Genomic DNA, 19466 nt, shown 5'->3' on the forward strand with positions numbered 1-19466 from the left:
TGTTTTCACAGCTGAAGCGTGCCAGGAAGTGGTGTGGATACACCAGCTGCTATCAGACTTTGGGATTGAGGAACCAAAGCCCACAACAATGTTTGAGGATAACCAAAGTTGTATCCAGATCTTCCAGATGGAGAAGATGAAATCTCAAATTAAGCACATCCCCATACATTATCACTACGTTCAAAACATGCATGAAAAAGGGGTAGTCCAGTTGGAGTACTACCCAACAGTAGAGATAGTGGCAGATGGACTGACTAAGCCACTGCCCAGAGACAAATTCCTGGCGCTTTGTGAGAAGATGGGAGTCGTGAGCCAGTGCAACAGACAATAAGAAGGGGTGTTGGAGAGGGTGTTCCAGTGCATCAACCTTTTGCACCAACTATCCTAATGACCACTCGGGGCATTGGGAATAGAGGTAGTTAGTGAGGGTTTCCTTACCTGTCCCTGCTTTACCTCTACTCTATGACCCCTGCCTTGACTCCTCAAGGTATTTCCTGTGGGGAGTCAGTCCACTTCCTTTCCTCTTGGAGAGTAGATGGAAACATCTCTCTCTCTCCATTATGTAGCTTTTAGACAGCGCTAGGTCTTTACTATCCAGAATGTATTTCACCAACAAACCTATTTAGTTTGGATTGTACAACAATCTCCTTGCGTGTTCTTTAGATGGCTGCAGCAACAAAACTCTGCACTCTTCTCTGTAACTGGCGTGGGGAGCTTCCTTTGTTGGCACTTTGAAAAATAATTACAAATTCCAACACATTGTGGGCTTGCTTTCTATCCCTCCCCATTTTACTTTGCTTAATGTGCACATGCACCACAGAAAGTGACAAGTTTTACTTTTTAATGTAAAATGTCTTGCCACAAAATAGCGCTCTTCAACTTGTTGAACTTCTGCAGCCTTCCCTCCTCCCACATACTTCTGTTGAAACTTCTGTGGAGCTTGTTTTAAAAGAAACCAAGTGTTCCCCTTGGTCACTGCCCTTGGTTTCTGATGTCTTGGGAAATTAGTTATTGCAAATACTGCTGAATTGTTCCCCTTTCCTTCTGCCCAGTCATCTCCTTCTTATGGTGTATTGTGCTGCTGAGACCACAAATTCATCCCTTTTAATTTTTTAGTGTAAAAATCTTCTCTTTTGATTCCTGAGGTGGGGAAAGAATTTGCACTAAAGTATAAATGCTGCTTTAAAGAAAAACTTAAGTGCTTGTGGGGTAAACCCATAAGGAAGCCCAGGAGGAGGAGAGGGATGAGGAGGAGGATTGTTAGGTGTTGCAGCCTGAGCAAGAGGTCACAAAGGTTGCCACACTTGGCTATCCTCAACTCTTTCCTTGATGCTTCCGCCATAGGCTAGAACAAGAAATCCCTAAAATGCTTATAGTCTATTTATGTCAGAATAGGATGAACACCAAAGGCATTGTAGACCCTTGTGAGACCATCATATCATATATTTTTCAACCACATGCACCCTGGGTGTTGCCTTCACACACTTTAAAGTTTTAAATTTTGACTTTTGGGCCATGTAAATCTTCCTCATTTTCACAATCTCAGAAGACTGGAGGAAAACAATGAAGCTATTCACACGATTGATCAAAACCGGGCTACCGGAGGCCAGCCTGGTTTTGATCAGTCATGGGAACCACTGGGCTTGCGGCAGGGGCATAGCTAGGGAAGAGGGGACCCATGTTCACCCCTCTCTCTGGCGGCTCCTCAGAGTGAGGGAGATAATGAAGAAAATAGGGAGGGGTGGAGCTGGGGACCCCTCAGGAACTGGGGTCCCAGGTTCTTTGAACCCGTTTGCTCAATTATAGCGACACTCCTGGCTTGCAGGCAAGGCTGGGGTTCCCTGGCAGCTAGCCTGCCTAACAATCCCTCCTCTTAAACGAGGTTAACAGAGTGACCTAATTTTTTTGATTGTGTGTCAGCCACGGCTGCTTGCATGAAGGGCATACCCTTGGGACCCAGCTCTCCAAGACATCACCACCTACACTGGTACCCCATTCCTCTACACGTTGTGCTATATTCCATCCACACCTTTTCTCTTTGCACAACATTTTTATCTTCTGTGATCATTAGAAATCAGAGTGTAAGGAAAAGACCCTTGTATTTCACAGAATGATAGGCAGCTCACATAAGGAAGTTATGCAATGTAAAAAATGTCATCTGGACTGCACACAATATCACCCATAAGAATCAGCAGTCATTCTAAGAAAGAAAGAAAAAACCACTGTCTGGATCGAGCCTCTATGCATTCTTCAGAAAATGTTAGCCTAACTACATGATGCATACCCATGTATAGACACAGAGACCAAAGATCACCAAACAAGCCAAACATTGCAATGATGTGGATTTTTTTCTTGTCTTTGTTTTTTTTTTTTTTTTTTTTTTTTGCTTTTCAGAAATGATCTTGCTAAGTTTCTGTGTGGGCCTAGCTGCAGTGCTGTTCCAACCTGCTAGTCAGGTAAGAGGCATGTGCAGAAGCACTCTTACCCCTGGACTTCCAGGCTGCGGTCCTGGGCCTCCACACCCCCTGGGCCCCCCTAAAAAATTTTTAGTCTGTTCCTGGTGGTGTGATTGTGTTAAAAACATGTTTAAAATGCTGTTGTGGGGATGGGGGAGGTCTTCCAAAGACATTTAGGTCCAGGCTCCAAAATTACCTAGGTGCACCTCTGAGCATGTGTGCCTGTATAAAATTAATCATTAATAGAGTCCGATTGGAAACTTAAAAGGGGAGGTTCCCAAAGATATTGAACATGCTTTCTAGCCAGAAGATGCTTTCTAGCTCAGCATTGTGGCAGACTGGAAGCAGCTCTCCAGGATTTCAGACAAGGTTTTGCCCAGCCTGCTGAAAATGCCTAGGCTTGGACCTGCAAGGTCTGTGCTCTGCCTTTGAGTGAGGATTCTAACCCCATACCCTTCACTAAGTCCATCTGTATGGTTCAAGGCCAAGCAGGGGTGTAAACTTAGAAATCAAATCAAATCAAATAAATAAATAAATAAATAAGCAGGCTCTCATGCTCAAGTTCATCAGTCAGTTGAACAACACAGTCAATCCAGTATTGTCATTGTGGCAACTCAGCGAGGCTATTCACACGATTGTAGAAAATCGGGCTAGCCACCTGGTTTTGGGTATCATGAGTAGCCGCGCTGCAGCTCCGCACCACAGCTACTCACAAGTAGACCCCTGGCGGGAGGCTGAAAGGCAGCCTCCCGGCTCAGGGATCTCCCCAATATGCCCTGTGCACTCGCCCCCAAACTCCCCAGCCCCTGCTGGCTCCGTCACGGAGCCAGCAGTCGTGTGGGCACCAAATCCGGCTGCCCAGGGCTCCCGCCCGCTCTCCCCGCAAAACTGGCAAAAGCGGGTCTCAGTGATCGTGAGACCCGGCTCAGCAAGTTCTTAGGAGGCATGACTTCCTCTCAGGGCCTTTTCACTCTATAATTCTCTGATTATTCTCAGCTAGTGGTGCTCTATGCATGCAGGTGTTCTGCCCAGAGAAACCCCATTCACTAAGGGGAACATCTTGCCGTGCTCACATGTGTCTCAAATGCAAACTAGGATAGACCTTGCTTAACAATGAGGACAATTCATGCTTGCTACCACAAGACCTCTCCCACATGTGCTCCATGCCCACTCTGGGAAATTGAGAGATCTATACCCCTGAGCCCAAGAAGGTCTTGCCAAGGAACAGAAAATCTCCATAGCTCTCAACCTGCAATGTTTCTTCTTATCTGTGTTGTGCCCGTTTTCCATGGACAAGAAGAATCTGCATATGTCTGTTCAAAACTCCTTAAAGTAGGGATTCCTAAACAAAAGCACCCATGTTCTAGAGATGTGTGGACTCTCATGCTGCTGGGTCATAATTTCCTCATGAAACTGGCTGACATCTTGACTAACAAAGTACTGGTGCAACAGGAGAAAGCCCCAGTGCAGCACCAGAGCTTCTGAAGAGTTCCAGACTAACACCGCAGCCATCCTGTTGTTTGTGTGTGGATTTTGATTACTTTTTTCCCCCCCGGAACTCTCTGTGTAACCTGAAAATAGGTTCCCAAGGATTGTGTGACCCTCAGAGGCATATTTTTTGTGTACGACAGAGCACTTCCTGGGGAAGGGGAGATTGTCTAAAATGTATGTGTGTATTTGTTTATTTCAGCCCAAGTCCAGCATAAATACAAAAAGAAAAAGAAACAACAACAGCAGTAAATACATAAAATACATAAAACATTAATACCTTCAAATACTGTATACATGGCTAATTTGGTTCTAAAATTGCCCCTACAACTGGAAGGGGCAATGGAGCTGACTTTGTTTGATGTTTCTGAAGCACTGGTGCTTCTCCTGTTGCACTGATGTCAGCCACTGAATTTGTTAGTCTGGATGCCAGCCACTGAATTTAACTAGTGAGCATATAATGAGGCTAGTCACACAAGTGTGCAAAACCAGGCTAAGGAAGCCCAGCCTGGTTTTGCACGCTCATATAAACCACCGGGATCAGGCCTGATCCCAGCGGCTACACAGCAGCAAACCCTTTGCCTAAGTAGCCACCCTCTTAAATGAGGTTAAGGGAGCAAATGCTCCCTTAACCTCATTTCTTTTGCTCATGTGTCAGTTGCAGCTGCTTGCAGCCATGACTAGCACACTCGGCAGAGGAGCATTCTCAAGGTGCATTATCGGAGCTCCAGGGAGGGGGCAACACGCACGATGCGTCCTGGCAGCCCCCTCCCTGGGAACGCAGCCAGTCATCTGGGCGGGCGATCCACCCACCCAGGGAAGAAAGCTCAGTCATCTGCAGGGAGGGTGAGTTAAACCTGCTCTCCCCACAGACCTAAGACTGATCGTGAGAAGAGCTCCAATATATTCAAAAAAATTTTTTTAAAAAATCTTCAGTACAAGATGAGAGTTAAGGAGCTTATAATGTTTTGTTAATTCTCAAAAAAAAAATTGCAAAGTTAAGGCTCTCACCTTAACATCCATGGCATGTAAGCAGTAAAGACTTGGGTCAGTCTCACTTATTATCTTGGATTTACAAATTACGTGCCATGCACCCAAACTTTGTCTTAGTCTTTCTGCTCAACAGAAAGGGGAGGGATGTGTTCAATCAAATAACTAACGTCAGTAGGCTAATTCCATTAATCCACTGTAGCATAAAGTAATATTACACTAAACTTCATGGAAAAATCTCTATAGAAGTCCATTGAACACAGGTCAACAATTTAGCTACGATAGCTAAATTTAGAATCTTCATGTTCAGAAGTGGCATCTCTCTTAATACCAGCTTCTGGAGACAAATGATCCAGAAAGCATTACAATAACCCAGAAATTTACTCCACTTTATTATCACAACTTGGGACAAACACCAACTTTTAAAGTTTGTTGTTGTTTTTAAGTGGCACACAGTATCATTGATGAGTGAACACTTTCACCAGCACTATTACAGGAACTATTGCAGCCAACCTACAATGAAGTTCATTCTTTTCACCTTTTGCAAACAGGCTCCCATAGACACTTCAAAGTGAAAAATAAAGTCGTTTGTAATGTATGAGTTCAGTGGTCTTGCTTCTTAGAGCTAGGTTTTGATTGCACTGTATTAGCTTCTTTCAGTTTTTCAAAATGATTCTATATTAAAACAGTATTCAGTATTCTGAATGACGTTACTAACTCTCATTTGGCAACAGATCTGCACCAAATTTGGATAGGTAATGGTGATTGTCGCCTAGTTACTAAAGCGCTTTCTCATGATCCCATGAGCAGGCTTGAGGGATTGCAGAGGGGAAGGCTGCAAAAGCTTGCTTTCCCCACAGACAACTGAGTAGAGTTGACATCAAAAGTATTTTCACAATGAAAATACACTGTATCCACATACATGTCTCCCATATTAATGCAATATTTGTGCAAAAACAGTGTATCATTGTGTCATTGTTGTGAACAGTATCATTGTCCCATTGATATTGTAGTAAGCATTTTTCCCAGCTTCTTAAGGTAAGTTTTCAAACTACTTTATCTCAATAATTTCCTAACACAACTGCACCAATTTCAAGTAGGCAGTGGTGCTTCTCACCTAGTTATTTTGCCAAATTTCAAGCAAATTGGACAAATGTTTTTGATCTTATGACCAACAGAATATCCCACTCAAGCTACCTCCTCTACATTCAACAGGACTGACAGTCATATTTTTTAGGGCAAGGTTCTGCCATGCTCTGCATTCTGTGCCCTTGGGTGATTATCCTGCTATAGTGGGGACTTCAAAGACTAAGAACATGGACAGATTGGGCAGATGACTTAGAAGTTATGATCAGCAGAATGCTCAGGACAGGGCTTATAATGGTGTGTTGCCCTCCCTGTACAGTAGTATAGGATGGCATATTGGTTATGTCATATATTATATACTGCCATCCAGTAGTATATTGGATAGCGGTAGTGTACCATCCAATGTGTGATCTCTTTCTGTGAATATTCATACACTCTGTTAACACAATATTAGCGCCAAACAGTACAATGCAAGGGGGGAAATGTAACGTCTGTTTGATTGCAGGTGTCTGCAAATATAGCCAGCAGTTTACAGACCACCAATGCAGATGTACAAAAGGAGATTGTTAACAAGCACAATGGCCTAAGGAGAATGGTAAACCCACCTGCTGCGAACATGCTGAAGATGGTAAGATATATTTTCAAAAGCTAACAAGAACATACGCAAGTGTATTAGCAATACCAGCATTTTGGAGGGTTATTGTACCGGTTGGTTAGAATCAAACATTCATTGTAGCCGCCTTCACAGTCAGATGTCAAAGAATGGAACACATGTCCAAGCAGACTACATAGGAGCAAGACGAGAGGGCAGATATTGCAACATGACAATAATTTCCACTAGGCAACATTGCCTGCACATCATACATTCCAGATTGCAAGAATATTTTTAAAAACCAAGTAGTCCATCCCTAACTGAAGCCTAGTTGCCACTTGCGGCAATTAGTTTAATACAGAGAAGCACCTTTTTAGTTTATTGTACTAAATTTGCTGAGGGCTGATCATGTTGATGGCGTATCTTTTCTTGCCATATTGAATTAGCGGTCTTGTAAGAATTTCACTAAAATGTGACAAATACATGTGTATACACACACATTTGTTTGTGAAATACTTTTGCCCCTTATTTTGTATTCAGATACTTCCATTTACACACATTCTACCTACATATATTGATTGCAAAAGAAAACAACAGAATTGTTGCTAAATAAACCATCAAAATTTAAGAGAACGTCTTCTTCACCATGAGCCCCACCACCTGTTAAGATCATCTAGAGAAGTTCACCTGTGGCTGCCGCCAACTCATTAGGTAGCTATTCGGGAATGGGCCTTCTCTGTTGCTGCCCCTGGACTTTGGAATGTGCTCCCTGTTGAGATAAGAGCCTCCCCATCTCTGGCAACTTTTAAAAAGGCACTGAAGAGACATTTATTTACCCAGGCTTTTAATTAGATGTATGGTTTTAAATAATTTTAATGTTTAAATGATTTTAATTGTTTGATTGATTTAGTTTTGATTTAAATTGTTAATAGATTTTAATTGTTCTTATTTTGTTGTAACCCCCAACCCCTGAGCAGGGGCGTAGGGTCCGTTGGACAAGGGGAGACAAATGTCTCTAGGCCCATAGGGCCTGGGGGCTCTCCAAGGCCCCTCAGACAGTCCCCCTTGCCTGCTGGCTCTCTCTCCTGCTAGCCCTCCTGCTCTGGCCAGGAGAGCTAAGCAGCCTGCAAGCAGCTGCAGCCCCTTCAGTCTCCGCCTCTCAGCTGATCAGGGGCGGGGCTTCCAGAGAGGCCTCCGTGCAGGCCTCACTGAAGCCTGAGCTCTAGTCCCGACTGGCAGGCAGCAAGGGAGGCAGGCAGGCAGGCAGGGTGGCCAGCCCTGGCTGTCCTTGCCCTCCACTGCTCTGCTCAGTCTTTGACTCCTCAGAGTTAATAAGGGAGATATGATGTGATTTCCTTATTGTGGCTATTCCCCCCTCCTTGGATATTTAGGGGTTGGCTTGCCACTGTGAATTGTCTTCACAGCAGAGGATACTGAGCATATACCTGTACCTGAACCAGGCTTTTTAGGATGGAGGCTAAAGAACTGAGTCAGATAGAAGTGACAAGAGATGATGTTCTAAACTGGGCCACAAGCCAAAACAAAAGAAAAAGGTTACAATTATATAACAATAGATAGAGTGTATATAATTAGAACAGGTTAGAATTAAAATTAGTTAAAAAATTTAACAAAATCGGAAACATAATAATAAAAATAAAAATTAATAAAAATTGATAATAAAAATTAAAACAATAAAATGTCCTTATTAACCATCCGGTGACGTATATTTATGGCAGCAGCACAGAATTTAGCCACATTAGAGGTAATTAAACACTCTGAGTCCGAAAGCAACAAGGAACAATAAAATAGCTCCTGTCGACTGAGGAATTTACAAAGCAAAGGTGTGATGAAGGATTCACGAATATCCTTGTAAAACAGAAAGAATAATAAAACATGTTCAATAGTTTCCACCTGATCCAGCCCACAAGGACTAAGTCTGTCAGCAAATGGAACCCCTCTATAGCGCCCTTCTAGAACTGCTGAGGGTAAACAGTGGCAGCGAACCAAGGTAAAATCTTTCCTATACCTCAGAAATTCCAACCAAGTAAAATAATTCTAATGGGATTAAGGGAGCACTTGCTCCCTTAACCTCATCGAAAAGGCGGGCTCCCTAGGTGGGTTTGCTGCCAAGAGCTGCTCAGCCAAGCCCACTGCTCATGAGAACAGCCTCAGTCACTTCTACCCAAGTTTCCTTCCTACCTTGATTACACACAAACAGCCCTTTCTCACAATCAGTGAGAAGTGCTGGGAAGAAGGTGGTGGGGAAGGCAGCAGAAGCTCACCTTCCTCACAGATGATCAGGCTGCTGGCCTGGGAGGGTCAGAGTGTGCACACAGAGATCTCCTGCTTTGACTGGCAGCATGGAGGGTCGGGGGCCAGGACTCATCGTCCCAACCCCTAAAAATCCCATGATCCACCACGCAAAAGTGTGGTGCATTCAGGGTATCCCCCCGGCAATGGGTGGGAGCCCCACAGTTTCCCAGCCGCAGCTGCAAGCTATCGAAGAAATTGAGCTAAAGGAACACTCGCTCCCTTAACCCCATTTAAGAGGCTGGCCTCTTTGATGGGTTTGCTGCTGAAGCGCTGCCAGGATCGGGTGTGATCCCGGTGATTCTTATGATCAGCCAAGACCAGGCTTGGCTTCCTTAGCCTAGGGCTGTGCACAGAACTGGCTGGCCTGGTTCAGTTTGAGTCTGAACTGGACTCAAACCTGACAGGAACAGTTCGGTCTGGCACCCCTCGGAACCCCCCCCCCCCGTTCAGTCCGGGGAGATTCGCAATTTTTTTCCCCCAGAATTTTTTAAAAATCTTTTCTCCCCTCTGGGGGAGTTCCGGGGGGGGGGGCGGAGGAGGTTCCCCCTCTCCCACCAGCCTTCAAAACACCCCCCTCCAGCCTTTTTAATTTTTAAAAAATTAAAAAATGGGCCCTGTGCATGCGCAAATGGCTTCTGTGAGGCCCTGGGCCATGCCAGGCCTCACAAAGGCCATTTGCGCATCCGTGGTGGCCGCCATTTGGTGGCCACACCATTGTACCAAAGCCTGAACGGGCCAAAAAACCAGCTGAAATGGCTGGAGGGGGGTCTTTTGAAGGTTGGCAATGGGAGGGGAAACCTCCGCTGCCCCCCCCCCGCTGCCCCAAGGAACTCCACCGGAGGGGAGAAACAATTAAAGAAAATTGGGGGGGGGTCACGAACTGGAGGGCGGGTTCAGTTCCGGTTCAGACAGAACTGGGTGTGTTCGGTTTGACCCCGTACCCCTGAACCATCGAATCAAACCCCCAAACCGGTTCGCACCTCCCTACCTTAGCCTGGTTTTGGCTGATCACAAGAACAGCCTCAATCACTTCTACCCAGGTTTTCCTCTTACCTTGCTTCAACACAACAAAAATTGGAAGCACAGACAGCTCCCAAACCAGGATAGAACACAGTTTTTGATAGTGTAATAATCAACGGTGATTCCAGGCAGCTAAAACCTTCACAGATCGAATAAAGGTGCCAAAAAGGATAAATCCAAAACAAAATTAGAAGATTATACTTAGAAATCATTGATGCTCTGTTAACTTTGTTGTTGTGCTCGAGTGTCTCCATGGCATGTGGTGACACACGAGTAAACCCCCAACCGGGAGACTCCAAGCAGCCTCCCAGGCTTGGGGGTCTCTCCAGGATGCCCCGCACACTTGCACAGGGCATTCTGGAACTTCCTGGAACTTCCTGATCTCCCCATAAAAGCCCATCAGGGGCTTCACACATGTCGTATGAAGTGCCTCATTAACTTCCCGTTAGCATTCACACCCATTCCTCACACCCATGCAAGCCTAGTTTGCATGTCCAAGCCAGGAACACTAAGTCAGTTCTGGGGGCATCACTTTTTGAAACTGCAGCGTTTACTCTGATATTAGGGGAACCTTCTGTTCTTCAGACAACTCTGTCTTCCCTTCCTTTCTTAAGACTACCCTGAGATGCAGACAGCTATCTGTCTGGTACAGTAGGCCCAGATGGACGAACACCAAATAAAGAAGCATGAACAACTTTGGTTCAGGTTCAAATAGCGGCTTGTCATATATGCCCAGGCCAAACAGAGTCAGAAGACTTTTCAAAGAAAGACATAAGTTTTATTAAAAGAGAACACCACAATGCTCATGTATTAAGCATTGGGGGTGTTATAATCATGTCATAACATTGCACAGTGAGATCATTATAACATGCCATGACAGATTAGTGGTAGGAGCAGTGAGGAGAGTAAGTAGGCAGCCCGGTGAGAGACTGCCCACCCTCCTGCATGCTTGGAGCGGGAGGTGCCTGCATGGAAGAAAGGGGGCTAGGATGCCTGCTTCACCTGGGGAGCCATCAATCTTTGGGCCAGACCTGGATGCAATGAAGAGTTCAACAAAAACAATGAAGAGTCCAAGAACAAGCATGCAGCTGGGAGTGCCAGGGGAGACATGAACAGAGTGTCTGTCACTAAGCCTGATTCTGAAAGCATACCAAACTCAGGGAGTTCAGGTCAATTTTAGGGGTTAAAACAAAAGTTGCAAAAGCAGAGGAGGTTTCTGAATGGGGGCTTCCTGGATGATAAATGACATGGGGCATTTATGCAATATTTTAATTCTAACTTAATTTAATTATTTATTAAATGTCTGTACTGCCTAACCCAGAGGCTCTAGATGCTTCATGTGAATTCTAGGTGATGAGTCATGGGGGCTGAATGAATGCAGTTGTACAACCCAATAGAGACACAGAGCAGGTGGGATCTATGGCAACGAATTGTTCTGGTTGCGTTTGGGTGAGGTTGATCCATTCAGACTTCTCTTGTTCCGAGTGCCTTTCTTTGAATGAGACATCGTCTATCTATCTATATTTCTCTTAGGCATACCCGATGCTAATCCCATGCATGGCAGCCCTCATGAGAGTTTGCAAGCAGCTGCCAGATAGCAATGGGGACAGGCGGGAGGGAAGAAAATGGCGGAGGCAGCCGGGGCACGGGCCCGGTGGGGAAAAAAGATGGTGGTGGGTGGTGGCAGCAGCTGGCCGGCCACCAGGTGGGCAGAAGCAACGTGGGGGGGGGAGGCGGGAGGAAGTAGGCAGTGGAGACTGGGTGGGAAGAAAACAATGGCGGGCGGGTGGGCGAGCAGGGGAAACGATGCAGGCGAGTGGTTGGAGAACAGTGGCGGGGGCTGGGGGAAGCAGCGGTGAACTAGAGGCACAGATTCTCTGAGCATGGCCCCGATAGTTTCTACTAAAATACAAGAGCATTGGATGCAGTTCCCACCTTTCCCATTTCTTCTGATAAGATCTTATCTCTTCATAATTCTACCAACTCATAACTTGTTAACATTTTTTATTTTTTTTTTGGTAGCTGTGGAATGATGTTATGGCAAAAAATGCACAACGTTGGGCAGATAAGTGTGTCTTAGACCATAGTCCACAAGCAGACAGAAAAGGTGGTAAGTAAAATAAAGCTCTGTTGGAATTTTTAAAAGCACACACACACAATGTCAAAGCAATGTAGATATTTCCCACATTCTTCCTCAGAGCAGGTTGCTTGCACATAGCATTGCCGACAGTCTCGTATTATGCCGGAAATGGAAGCAAAAATCGCTTGTCCATTACAGAATGCTGTTTTCCCCTTATTATTGGTGGAGCCGGGGGCTCTCCCTCATCCCTCAATGAATTTGCAGTGAGTCCTTTGACGTCTGGGTGTGGAGTCCATATTATAATGTGAAAGAAACAACAACGTTCATAAAAGAAGCCCCACCTGGGTTTATTTACATCTTGTTAATTGCTAACTTGTCAAATGGTCAAATGTAAATAGACCCACAGACTCCCTCTAAGCACTTGGCAGATAAAGCAGCCTTTCAGTGAGGCTTTCATTGACAGTAGGGATGTGCAAACGTTTCAGATACAAAACATTTTGTACCCAAAACAGCCTGTTTCGGGTGTTGTGTAGACAAAACAAAACACCCATTTTCCAGATCCAAAAGTTTTGTATACAAAACAAAATGTCCCTGTTTCGGCTACAAAACGTTTTGTTGTTTCGGACCTCCATTTTGTGGTGATCTCTGAGTCAGTCTCCATTTTGTGTTTGACATCTCTTTGAATTTCCCACCCTTCCAGCCTTCTGATTGGTGACCTAAATCATGGGCTGACCTGCTGACAATTCCCTCCTTGTTTCCCATTGGCTCTTTTGCTTCTTCCCACTCTTTACTGACCCCACATTGGCCAGGGGAAGGGTTGCTGACCTATGGGGTGCTGGGTTCTGCTGTTTCTGTGGTGTTCTGAGTGTAGATTCTCTGGTAGCATATGGATTCTTGTTTGGAGTGGATTCTTGTTCTTCACTGAAAATCTCATATGCTACAATGAACACCTCAGAAACAACAAAACCCAGTACCCCACAGGCTTGTGGGTGTGGGGGTTGGTTGGCACCCTATGTGCACTACACAACCCCTCGCTCTGGGCAACCCCAGTGCCCCCAAGTGGAATTATTGGGCTTCTGAAACCTCCATTATTCCCCATGGGAGAAATCTTAAAGACACGTAAACTTCAACAAATCACAAAAGATCAGCCCTTTGCCCAATTCCTTTGAAATAATTCTGGAAGTTTCTTTGCTCCCATTGGGCACTACCACCCACCACACTCTGCTCTGGTTCATCCCTTTCCCCTTGATTTGAAGCGATATATTTGCTGGAATCCCCATTATTCCCTATGGGAAAATTCTTAAAGATGTGTAAACTTTTTTTAAAAATTCACAAAAAAACCAGCCCTTTGCCTAATTCCTTTGAAATTTGGGTGGTAGCTTCCACCCATTGGACACTACCACCACCACCCACTCTTTTTGCCCTGGGACCCTTTTTAAATATCCAAATCGATTCGGATTCGGAAAATTTGGCTACAAAACAAAACAGGGCTGATTTGGATTCAGAAAATTTGGGTACAAAACAAAACAGGGAAGTTTCGATTCAGATACAAATTGAAACAAGAAAATTCCAAAATGCACACCCCTAACTGACAGCCACAGCAAGATGGAGGGGGGATGGTGTGTGTGTGTGTGTGTGTGTGTGTGTGTGTGTGTGTGTGTGTGTGTTTGGAAACCCTGGGGGATTCTCTTAATTTTTCAGCTGGCACTTGCTCCATGTCTAATTGGGATGGTCTCTGTGGACTAGAAGTTTTGTGAAATCATGGGGCTTGTGCTGCTTTGTGTTGTTGTTTTTACCAATGCACTGCAACTCAGGCTTCTGATTACCCGTGGGATTAACCCACCCCCAGATGATCCTGTCCCCCAAGACACGCCTCCCCAAATTGTGTCCATTATTCAGGCAATGGAATGTTGGCAACCCTACTGGTGCACCCAACTCAGAGTTCCATTATTTGGAGATAGGATTTAGCGCCCAGATAGCTGATGGGCTATTCCATTAGAACATATCCACATTAGGGGATATGGCATGGGGGTGCATAGCCCAGTGGTAGTTTACCTGTTTTGCTTGAAGAAGTTTCCAGGTCCAATCCCTGCTATGTCTTATTCCATTCATATGTAAACTGCTTTAAGAACTTTTTGTTGAAAGCGAAAATTTATATTATTATATAAATAATAATAATTTCCAGGTAGGGCTGGAAAGACCCCTGCTTGAAATCCTGGAGTGCTACTGTCAGTCAAATAGATGACAAGCCCTTTCTCACGATCCCGTGAACGGGCTTGAGGGCGGGCAGCGGGGAAGGCTGCAACAACTGACCTTCTCCACAGACGATCCAGAAGAGTTGCTGGGCGCACAGATCACACACCCAGATGAGCCGCTGCTGCCCCAGGCAGTGCAGAGATTTGAGGGCCAGGACACATCATCCTGGCCCCTGGGAATCCCACAATGCACTGTGCAAGTACATGGTGCATAGTGGGGATCCCCCAACCCAGCTACAGCCAGGAGCCCACTCCTATGTTGGCACCAGATGAGAGCAGCCAGTGCTGACACATAAGAAGTTAGCCCAGGCTAAGGATGCATTTGCACCCTTAATCTCGGCTAACCAGCGGGCTCCCTAGCTGGGTTTGCCGCCTTGATGCTGCCAGGAGCCAAGCAGCTAGGGGTGTGCACAGAACCAGCTGGTCCAGTTCGAGACTGGACTTGAACCGGTTTGGTCTGGGCAGGGGGGTTGTGAACATTTAAAACCAAATTTAAAATTTACTTACCCCCTTCAGGGAAGTTGTTGGAGGTGGGGGGGGGGCTGTGAACATTCCCCTTCCCCCGCCAGCCTCCCTTTACGCTGCCACTGGCCGTTCGGCCGGCTCTTCGGCCCCTTCAGGCCTTCCTCCTCTGGCGCAGCGGCCATTTTGGAGGCCACCATGCCTGCACAATTGGCCTCTGCGTGACCCAGGCCACATCCCTACAAGCAGCTCCTGGGGTTATCTGCCATAGCCCAGTCTTGGCTGCTCGTGAGAACAGCCTCATCACTGAGCAAGATGGATCAATCTAACTTAATATATAGAAGCTGCACAGACTGAAAGTGGTTTCATGAAACTGTAGCTCTATGAGGATCTCTAACAAAGAGTTTTCAGCACGTCTCCCAATTAGACTCACCAGATTATTTGAAGGAAGCCAGACAGTTGAAGTGGTATAAAACATGGATTCGAATGTCAACCTTTATGCAGATTTTAATGCTGCGGCACTCATTTAGTTTTTCCATAGGTTATTTGTTCTGATACCTCGAAGTGCATTGTGATACAATGGGCAGCTACTGTCCCCCGGTTTATTTTGACCTGCATGCCTGAAAGGGCTGTGCATTCACCATACCTAAAGCAAAAAACAAAACACACACAAATACAAACACAAATGTAGTACCAAAAGGAAGTTGAAATCTATAGCTTTGTTTTCAGATTATATCCTTGTATTGGGGGGTAAAATAATTATGGATTGGGGCATTCTGGGGTGGGGAGGGGGGGGGATAGGTTCCTACCAGGAAGAGTTAATGCTACTCTTCCAGTTAGCTGCAGAACTAGCCATGTCAAGTTTTTCTGAATAATTCTTTTTCCACTTGCAGAAGTAAACTGGGGTGAAAATCTTTACATGTCAAGTGCACCTAACTCATGGTCTACTGCAATTCAGGCTTGGTATGATGAAGCTACAAACTTTGTTTATGGCCATGGAGCAAACTCCGCAAATGCAGTCATTGGCCATTATACTCAGGTACAAAAGCAATGGCCCCAGTTTGTCAAAAGTTGTCTATTTTATTGACAAAATCAGCTAACTGTTTTGCAAGTGTTTGAAACATCACTATCCTGAAAGATCAAATTACCAAGCAGAAATCAATTATTACAGTGGAATAAATAAAAGGAGGAAATGAGGCAGGCGGGGAATATGCCGACTCATGAATTAGTTCTCATGAGACTACTGGGTCAAGCAAAGTGGTTGATGAATCTTCAAAACATCAAGAAATTTCAAAGTCTGAAATTTGAATTTTTACCTCAAAATTTGACAAAAGACAAATATTTTAGACTCATTTGATGTTGTCTGGTGAAGGGATGTGAGCTAAATGGGGAACCTAGGCTTGCCAGCATTATCCCCCACCTCTCCATTTTGGCTTTTATTTATTACTGTGGCGGGCGGGGGGATGCGATGAAGCAGCCTGCAGCTGCAACTGGCACAAGAGGCGAACTTTGGGTGCTGTGCTCTGGCCAGCAGCCCTTCTCCTGTGGTCCCAGCAGATGCAGGCAGGCAGGCCGGCAGTCACAGGGGCACTGCTTCAGACCAGCGAGGCTCGACAGCGCCCCTACGAGGACCTGGCTGGGGGTGCCCACGGAGCGAGATGCTAGCTGGGGGCTGCCTTGATGGATGAGTGGTTGGGGCGGAGGGGGGCAGAGGCATGGACACTCACTTGGACCCCTTGTCCATCTGTCCGTCCTGACGCACACAGCTCGGCTGGGAAAGGAAGAGAGAGGTGAACCTTCCAATTCCACTGCAACAGGAGAAAGTTTCCCCTTTTGCCCCTAAAGTAAGATCACCGCTGACAGTGGCAGGATGGGCATGGTGGTGGCTGGCTGCGGGGGGGGGGGAAGAGGGGGGGAGAGTGCCCCATTTTTAACCTGTGAAAGCCCGCTGTGCGACCGGGCAGTGGCAAGCCCCTCCCCTCCTCCCAAGTGACTGTAAATGGATTCTGCTATCTGTAGCCCATTTCCGGCTTTTCCCTTTGCCGGAAATGGGCAGGCTACGCTGCCGCAGCTTATTTAAAAAAATAAAGTAAATAGAGGGGACGCTTCTCTTGCCCTCCCCTCCCCACAGCTACTGGTGGCTTTTTTTTTTTTTTTAAGGGGCTGCAAAAGCCTTTTTGCCTATGGGCAGCAAAAGGGTTAATCCGCCCCAAATGTGACTGCGAGTGATGCCCCAGGGCGGGATGTCCGACCCACTTTGGTGCTTCGGTGTTCAGTAGGGATGTGCGAAACTTTTTGGATACAAAACGTTTTGTACCCAAAACAGCCTGTTCTGGGTGTTTTGTAGACAAAACAAAACACCCATTTTCCAGATCCAAAAGTTTTGTATACAAAACAAAACGTCCCTGTTTTGGCTACAAAACGTTTTGTTGTTTCGGACCTCCATTTTGTAGTGATCTCTGAGTCAGTCTCCATTTTGTGTTTGACATCTCTTTGAATCTCCCACCCTTCCAGCCTTCTGATTGGTGACCTAAATCATGGGCTGACCTGCTGACAATTCCCTCCTTGTTCCCCATTGGCTCTTTTGCTTCTTCCCACTCTTTCCTGACCCCACATTGGCCAGGGGAAGGGTTGCTAACCCATGGGGTTCTGGGTTCTGTTGTTTCTGTGGTGTTCTGAGTGTAGATTCTCTGGTAGCATATGAAAGTGGATTCTTGTTTTTCACTGAAAATCTCATATGCTACCAAAGAATCTACAATGAACACCTCAGAAACACAAAACCCAGTACCCCAAGGGCTTGTGGGTATGGAGGTGGTTGGCACCCTATGTGCACTACACAACCCCTCGCTCTGGGAAACCCCAGTGCCCCCCAAGTGGAATTATGGGGCTGCTGAAACCTCCATTATTCCCTATGGGAGAAATCTTAAGACACATAAACTTCGACAATTCACAGAAGATCAGACCTTTGCCCAATGGAGAGAAGAACTGGTTTTGTGGCTGAGCATGACTTGTCTCCATAGCTAAGCAGGATCTGCCCTGGTTGCATATGAATGGGAGACTAGAAGTGTGAGTACTGCAAGATATTCCCCTCAGGGGATGAAGCCACTCTGGGAAGAGCAGAAGTTTTCAAGTTCCCTCCCTGGCTTCTCCAAGATAGGGCTGAGAGAGATTCCTGCCTGCAACCTTGGAGAAGCCGCTGCCAGTATGTGACGACAATACTGAGCTAGATAGACCAATGGTCTGACTCAGTATATGGCAGTTTCCTATGTTCCTAATTCTTTTGAGATAATTTTGCAAGTTTCCTTGCCCCCATTGGGCACTACCACCCACCACACTCCACTCTGGGTCATCCCTTTCCCCTTGATTTGAAGCGATACATTTGCTGGAACCCCCATTATTCCCTATGGGAAAATTCTTAAAGATGTGTGAACTTTAAAAATTCACCAAAAAATCAGCCCTTTGCCTAATTCCTTTGAAATTTGGGTGGTAGCTTCCACCCATTGGACACTACCACCACCACCCACTCTTTTTGCCCTGGGACCCTTTTTAAAAATCCAAATCGATTCGGATTCGGATTCAGAAAATTTGGCTACAAAACAAAACAGGGCTGATTCAGATTCAGAAAATTTGGGTACAAAACAAAACGGGGGTGTTTCGATTTGGATACAAATCGAAACAAGAAAATTCCAAAATGCACACCCCTAGTGTTCAGATGTTTTGGATCTGAATGTCCAGATAGGGCTAAAGCATCTGTCTCTAGAGGAAAGAATATCTGAACTGTCCCTTAGAAGTATATTGGAAGGCTTTACATATAGTATAGATTCTATGACCCCAAGCTAGACTTGGCCTTAATCAGAGTCCTTTAACCTTGTGTGGGGTGTGTGTAAGGATGTGTGTTTAATGTAAAATAGCAGCCCTGGAGCACCCGATTCAGAATGGTAATAGGGCAGGGCCAGAGGGTCAAATCCTGCCTTCATCTGCACTGTCGTCACAATCTAGACTGGGGCCTCATGAAATTGCCCAGGGCTGTGTGTCTCCAGGGGTTGCCAGCTGCCTCCTCCTGCCAGCTGCCTCCTCCTGCCCCACCCCCCACCCTGCACTCTGTCCAACATCTTGGAGCTGCCCCGATCCCATCAAGAACAGGGGGCCCCTTTAAGGGGACAGTGCAGCTTGGTAATATCGTCAGGCTATGTCCGGATGGTGCAGAGTCGGAGTTGCCGAGTGCCAACAGGTAGATGCAGCCTGGCAAAGGCAGGCCAGCAACAGCAGGCTGGCAGGCCACAAAGGCAGAGGGCAAGCCAGGGAAGCCCATCCCCTGATCTTGCCCCAGCACTGCCTCAAGCATGGCTAGGCCTCTGGGTGCTACCTTTACATTTCTAAAATGTAAATTGGCTCATACTACATCCAGCTACATCCATTTCTGGAGATAAACCCCCTTGAAACAATGGTGCATATGCTGCTGACATCCAGACTTGACTACTGCAATGTGCTTTACACAGGGCTGCCTTTGCATATCGTCCAGAAACTGCAGTTGGTACAGGATGCAGCAGCCAGGTTGGTCTCTGGGGTTACCCAAGGAGATCATATTACACCATTTCAAAAGAATTACACTGGCTGCCAGTAGGTTTCCCGGAGAAATACAAAGTGCTGGTTGTTACCTACAAAGCCCTGGCTGGCTTGGTTCCAAGATACTGAAGATAAAACTTTCTTCTTCATGAACCCTG

General features: G+C 46.0%; 1 protein-coding gene and 1 long non-coding RNA gene across 6 annotated transcripts in view; one reads left to right on the forward strand and one right to left on the reverse strand.

Annotated features, from left to right (window-relative positions):
• The window catches only part of LOC128339827 (serotriflin-like), an 83445-nt gene that overhangs the window by 50212 nt on the left and 13767 nt on the right, over positions 1-19466 (forward strand). For 4 of the 5 annotated variants that reach the window (XM_053284285.1, XM_053284286.1, XM_053284287.1 and 1 more), the window contains 4 exons: positions 2395-2456; positions 6526-6648; positions 11968-12055; positions 15636-15781. In XM_053284285.1, the coding sequence (XP_053140260.1) occupies positions 2397-2456; positions 6526-6648; positions 11968-12055; positions 15636-15781 (417 nt within the window). In that variant the 5' untranslated portion in view covers positions 2395-2396. The remainder of the gene's footprint in view (positions 1-2394; positions 2457-6525; positions 6649-11967; positions 12056-15635; positions 15782-19466) is intronic. The other variant, XM_053284289.1, reaches the window with a different exon arrangement.
• The window catches only part of LOC128339833 (uncharacterized), a 55221-nt gene that overhangs the window by 17362 nt on the left and 18393 nt on the right, over positions 1-19466 (reverse strand). Inside the window, exon 2 of the long non-coding RNA XR_008313246.1 lies at positions 15176-15388. This is a non-coding gene — a long non-coding RNA (uncharacterized LOC128339833). The remainder of the gene's footprint in view (positions 1-15175; positions 15389-19466) is intronic.

This window comes from Hemicordylus capensis, chromosome 1 (genome assembly GCF_027244095.1).
Source record: "Hemicordylus capensis ecotype Gifberg chromosome 1, rHemCap1.1.pri, whole genome shotgun sequence".
Lineage (NCBI taxonomy): Eukaryota > Metazoa > Chordata > Lepidosauria > Squamata > Cordylidae > Hemicordylus > Hemicordylus capensis.